The sequence below is a fragment of the Ylistrum balloti genome, unplaced genomic scaffold, assembly GCF_031769215.1.
Source record: "Ylistrum balloti isolate Yb309-2 unplaced genomic scaffold, AGI_CSIRO_Ybal_v1 Utg371170, whole genome shotgun sequence".
In the NCBI taxonomy this organism is placed as follows: Eukaryota; Metazoa; Mollusca; class Bivalvia; order Pectinida; family Pectinidae; genus Ylistrum; species Ylistrum balloti.
The window spans coordinates 360,591-367,121 of NW_026782639.1; the positions used below are offsets into that span (position 1 = coordinate 360,591).

The 6,531-nt window shown below is 35.4% G+C and overlaps 1 protein-coding gene across 1 annotated transcript; it reads right to left on the bottom strand.

Moving 5' to 3' along the window:
- Positions 1 to 386: 386 nt before the first annotated feature.
- On the bottom strand, positions 387 to 6,148 carry LOC132561185 (transmembrane protein 26-like). The gene is made up of 3 exons (XM_060225913.1): positions 5,907 to 6,148; positions 2,135 to 2,264; positions 387 to 1,148 (listed from the first exon to the last, which is right to left on the bottom strand). Exons 1-3 carry the CDS (start codon positions 6,146 to 6,148, stop codon positions 387 to 389), a joined length of 1,134 nt encoding a protein of 377 aa, XP_060081896.1.
- Positions 6,149 to 6,531: the final 383 nt, after the last annotated feature.

The following is a 6,531-nucleotide window of genomic DNA, read 5'->3' on the forward strand; positions in this document are numbered from 1 at the left end:
GCATATAGGAATTATGTTGATAAATTTTGCTACAACCATTTCCAAGGTTGGGCTCTTGTTCTTTTGTAAATGGACTGGACTAACAAGATATAGAACGATTGGACATAATGTTGACAACTTGATGGATATTGACCAATGATTTTACGACACCTCGGCTTGATGAACAGTCGAAGTTCATTTTCATCCTCGTATTTCATACAATATAAAACGGACTTCGCCCTTGCTATGAAAACAGCATTTCCTCCGTAGATAACGCGTCATTTCCTGACTGTTTGTTTCCTTCCCAATATTTCGGATATCCTCCTCCGATATTAACAATAACCTTTCCGAATACATGTCATGAGAGACTCTCCTCAAACACAACTCTGGACGCCGATAATCTTTGTCTAAGAATTGATATAATCATCGATACCAACAACAAACGTTTCCGGACGTCTTTTTGGTCGATTTTTGGACAGGTACTTTACGTCACTTCCGGGATTTGTGTCACTTCCTGTATCGACAAAAGCATCTCGCTTTACTACCTTGTTAGATGGGTCCTCCATTTTCCGAAATGTACCAGATAAACGATTCATTGAAGGTGATATTCTGTTATTTTTAAGCACTCGTGTCTCTCGGACGTCATTGAAGACACTGAAGAGTCGATACGCCAGCATAGTAATCATTAACATGTTCTTTGCAGCAAAGAAAATTATACTGTAAGTCACCAAATTGTACGTTGCAATTGCGTACATCCTCACAACAAAAAAAGGGATTTCTTCCATGACCAGTGAGACGATGTTACTCCAAACGTCGGTCTCCAGACAGGTGTTCATTATACGATTTTCATTCTGAATGTCGTCACTTCCGGTTTCTTTGTCTTTTGTTTCGGTCAACACAAGGCTAAACTGAAGAACACTGAGAGTCCAGATGCTGAGAATAGAATACACTACTACATCGTCGCGCTTCACCTGGTTTTCATCAAACAACTGGAAAAAATCGGTAACGTCAGATGCCTTGCTGAGAAAGACAAAAAGAAGCTGGGAGAGTTTGTCTCTGGTAAGTCTTCCTTTGGGAAGTATCCATCTAGCGAAGATGATTAAAAGGAGAAATGTCTGTTCAATTGTAAACACCCAAGTCTCGTTTGTTAAGTTCACGGAAAGTCCATCCTGAAAAAAATATCCGAGCTTTAGTTACAATTTATTAATATTTGTAAATAGTCACATCTTGTCAATGTGTTATCATGAATATCAGTTATGTCATTTTCGTCTAGAAGTGTTGACACACTGTTTCCAATAGGGTGTCAGTAGCTTGAATAACTTGCCTGTCCGGGGAGGAGAGGGGGGATACCTGTCAGTGGTGTGAATAAGTTGTCTGTCCGGGGAGGAGAGGGGGATATCTGTCAGTGGTGTGAATAAGTTGTCTGTCCGGGGAGGAGAGGGGGATACCTGTCAGTGGTGTGAATAAGTTGCTTGTCATTGGGATCGATCGATTGCCCATCAGTAGTGTGGGTAAACTGCTTATCAGTTTGGCAAATAAACTGCCTGTCTTTGGGGTAAATAATTTACCCGACAGTACGGTGAATATCAAAGGAGTGGATAAATTGCCTGTCGTGGGATGGCCGAATGGTCTGTCGATAGGGTGATTCTATGATTTTTCCAACTTACCCCGTACCGTAGGTTTCGTGTCGCGCCTGATTTTCCAACTTACCACGTACAACAGGTTTAGTGCCTCGGCGGTCGATTTTCCAACTTACCCCATACAGTAGGTTTCGTGTCGCGCCTGATTTTCCAACTTACCCCGTACAACAGGTTTAGTGCCTCGGCGGTCGATTTTCCAACTTACCCCATGCAGTAGGTTTCGTGTCGCGCATGATTTTCCAACTTACCACGTACAACAGGTTTAGTGCCTCGGCGGTCGATTTTCCAACTTACCCAATACAGTAGGTTTCGTGTCGCGCCTGATTTTCCAACTTACCCCGTACAACAGGTTTAGTGCCTCGGCGGTCGATTTTCCAACTTACCCCATACAGTAGGTTTCGTGTCGCGTCTGATTTTCCAACTTACCCCGCACAACAGGTTTAGTGCCTCGGCGGTCGATTTTCCAACTTACCACATACAGTAAGTTTCATGTCGCGTCTGATTTTTCAACTTACCCCATACAGTATGTTTAGTGCCTCGGCGGTCGATATGTTACGGTTCGGCGTGCCATTTATCTTGTCTAGCTCAAGTCTCCAAATACAGGGTACGTTTATCAGTGTAAACACGAACGTACATAGCGACATCCTAAAATGAAATACAAGATGAAACATTTTTAAGATTAAACCAAACTTTCTCTTAGACAAATTGAAATGTACAGGGCACGTTCTTATTCAAATTAACACATGTTATTACAAACCTGGCTACATACAGGTCTTTTGTAAATTTTCATTATTATTTTTTTCACAGCACTGATATATATAATGTGTTTGTAAATTTAGGTGAAAGAAAAATGAAAGTTAACGTGAAATTCCCATTGACCTTAAAATTGATTGTTTTCTTTTATTCAATGTTTACAATAGTAAATATACATGTATATTATTTTATAAACTTAGGAATATATACATATATATTCTTTGGTCAATTCACCAATTTTATCTTTTCTACATGCATTTCACAAAATTCATCATTTTATCTACAGTTTAGATATTATTGTTCATTAATATACATGTACATTACTTAATGATATATATAAAGTCTTTATTTTAAACAGAGTTGTGGTTCTTTGCGGTCAATCTGATCGACCTCACTATTAAGACCACCTCGCTATAAAGACCACTTTTGTCCAGTCCCCAAAGTGGTTTTAATAGCGAAGTTTCACTGTAAGTGGTTTCCGCCTTTTAAACATAATTTCAATGAAATAAATTGTTTTTAATACTGAGCCCGAAGATTTTTTAAACTACCCGCTACACCGACTGGCTGTAGTAGAGATAAGGACAGTTTAACCCCAACTATGATACCTTGTGACTGACACAGGTCGGGTATGGTTTACACAAACACTGTCATTTTACTCCAGTAATGAACATACCTTAAAGGTAAACACACCAACAAATAGATAATTATCGGACTGACAGCCGCAGTCAACAGTAAACTTATCACTTCAGTACTACTGATGATGATCTGTCTGTGTCTGTTTTAAATCTCAAGGGGACCAGCGCAATATCATAATAAAAGATGTTTGTTATATCTACAAACACTTCAAACCAAGGAGGAACGTTATAATCGAAATATTTCCTGTCCTACCTTTGTATATACAACATAATATCAGAACTATTACATTTCCTGTCCGATCTTTATATATATACAACATATATCAGAACTATTACATTTCCTGTCCCACCTTTATATATACAACATAATATCAGAGCTGTTACATTTCCTGTCCGATCTTTATATATACAACATAATATCAGAACTGTTACATTTCCTGTCCTATCTGTATATATACAACATAATATCAGAACTGTTACATTTCCTGTCCCACCTTTATATATACAACATAATATCAGAGCTGTTACATTTCCTGTCCCACCTTTATATATACAACATAATATCAGAGCTGTTACATTTCCTGTCCCAAATTTATATATACAACAGAATATCAGAACTGTTACATTTCCTGTCCCACCTTTATATATACAACATAATATCAGTACTATTACATTTCCTGTCCGAGGTTTTTTTTTTCAAATATAGTCGATATATTTCCCCTCTAATTCTGTAGTTGAGAACTTACTTAACTGATAATTACATGCACATTTAATTATTGATAAGACCAATCTTCTCTTTTTAAATAATTATTTGTTGAACTTTACCATTGAATTTTTCGTGAAAAGTGTTGATTCAAACATTAAATTCATCACAACCATTTCGCTAATGGGGTAATGGCTGTTTATCTCTTAAAATTATTTAAAACCCAAAACTTAACATTTTTCTTGATTCGTGATTTTTTCAGTTTGTACCATAATCGCAATTCTGTACTGTTGCCATAAAATTACTACGTCATGTAACATACTTCTTCAATAAAAGATCATTATCTGTAGATTAGGAGCATTGATAAACAGTTTGTAGAAGAAGTATATTTTATATAAGTCAAACAATATGCGGGACGGCACCAATATCTATATATATATGTATGTAATATGTATGTAATTAGTGGTCAGCCATCCTACATACAAGGTAGATAATTCACATATGTGAAATACAAACAGGATCTTAAATGAAAACTTAATTTCATGTGAAATTTTGTGAAACCAGCCTTAAAAATATTTTTACGAGTCTTGGCGAACATTAACAAAAACTCCAAAACAAGTATCATAAAATCTTGTTCGAAATATAGAGCAAACGCAAGCAGATATTATGTTGCGACATTTTAAATTCGTGATATTACGTCATATTATGACATCACAATCGATTTCCAGAATGAAATTTCTTACAACACAATCAGTAGATAATTTCAGCGTGACGTTTCGATGACTCCTCGGTCACCTTCGTCAGACAAATGGCCAGTGTAAATTGTATCAGTATTGGTAATGCGCATCGTTAAAAAAGAATTTGAAGAAAGCTAAATGTCTAAGAGAAACGCCAATTATTACTCAGAGGAATTTTTTGCCGCCAACAATCGGGTGATGTAATGAAAAAATATCATATAACGTGGTGTATTTCACGAGTGTGACAGAATATCTATATTGTATACAAAACACGAGTGAAGCAATGTACATTTAGATATATTTTACCATAAGAGTGAAACAATATACATTTAGATATATTTTACCATAAGAGTGAAACAATATACATTTAGATATGTTTACCATAAGAGTGAAACAATATGCATTTAGATATATTTACCATAAGAGTGAAACAATATACATTTAGATTTATTTTACCATAAGAGTGAAACAATATACATTTAGATATATTTTACCATAAGAGTGAAACAATATACACTTAGATATATTTTACCATAAGAGTGAAACAATATACATTTAGATATATTTACCATAAGAGTGAAACAATATACATTTAGATATATTTAGATATATTATACCATAAGAGTGAAACAATATACATTTAGATATATTTACCATAAGAGTGAAACAATCTACATTTAGATATATTTCACCATAAGAATGAAACAATATACATATATTCTAACATATATATGAAATTTACATGGAGTCATTAAATTTTCTTTTTATTATATTTTCTAAAGGAAAAGTGAATAGAAAAAAAAACATTACAGATACCGGTGTTCAAAAACGTTTTGGTAATACAGGTATTGTGTTTTTGACGTCAGACCGTTTGGCGTTAAGCTTGACAACAAGACGACGCCGTTTTGAATAGAAAGCTTCACATGGTAATTTGTCATTTTAAGCTGTAATCTTACATAAACTAGTTACAAAACTATTTATATGAGCATGATTGCATGAATAGAGAAAACCCGAACGCACCGCTCTGATTTTTTGAAAAGTACAAATGTATATTATCACCGGAAATATTTACAGCACTGCAGTGATGATACATTCCTATATTTCCTCGTCTAAGACTTGTAAAAAACCTGATCATCATGTATTTTTATCGATAAGTACAAACACGGAGGTTAGTAAGCTTATGTTACTTAAATTTAATTAAACTTTACGACCTAACTAATTGCCCGTTATCTTTCAGCTAAATAACATATTTGTGATTTGCCTGTTTTTACATTAGCTTGATCTAGTCGATCTCTACTAAAGTTTTCACATTCTTGCGATGATTCTGAGAATCTTTTCACCTCGACAATTAGCGTTGGTTCTCACTTCGACAATTCCTATTCTATTAATCTTATCCCTAAGCTCTAGTAGTGTTTATGAAATGACACCAATTATACAGCTGTTTAATTAGAAACCTTACCATGAATGTTCCTTGCCTTTCCTAATTTTGAGACAGTAGGCTGTTTCTACTATCACCAATAGGTAGGTGCTGCAGTAGACCCAGTACAAGGGGTCTCCTATCACAGTAATTGTCCTCCATATTGCCACAAAGTTGTGAAGACAGAACAGAAATCGGACGAATAACGCCTTGACAATGTACATTTTCTCGGCTCGGGTCATAGCTGGGCTGTCTCCAGCACTCGGTGTGGTCGACGGTTTCATTTTGATATCCCTCCACTGAATGTTGTTTGTTGAAATAAGCACGAGGATTTTAAAGTAAAATTAACAACTTACACAAGCATTGAAATAAACACCACATCAATATTATCTTTCCATGTTTTGTTACGTACAAACTATCAAAAGCATATCAATGATGCTACCCCCACCCATACGTAACGGAGTGTACACGGAGAGCGATCTTATTATTAAAACATTCCCGCTGATATCGCGCTGTTTACTTTTATCATATAGAAATAGTAATGAATACTTAAAATTATCTCCAGGTCGTTCAGGCTCCAGGATCAATAAACTGAGCATATAAATGACTCGAACTGCGAATAAAAAGTTAGCAATTATGATAAAAGGATTCGGAAAAAATTGATATT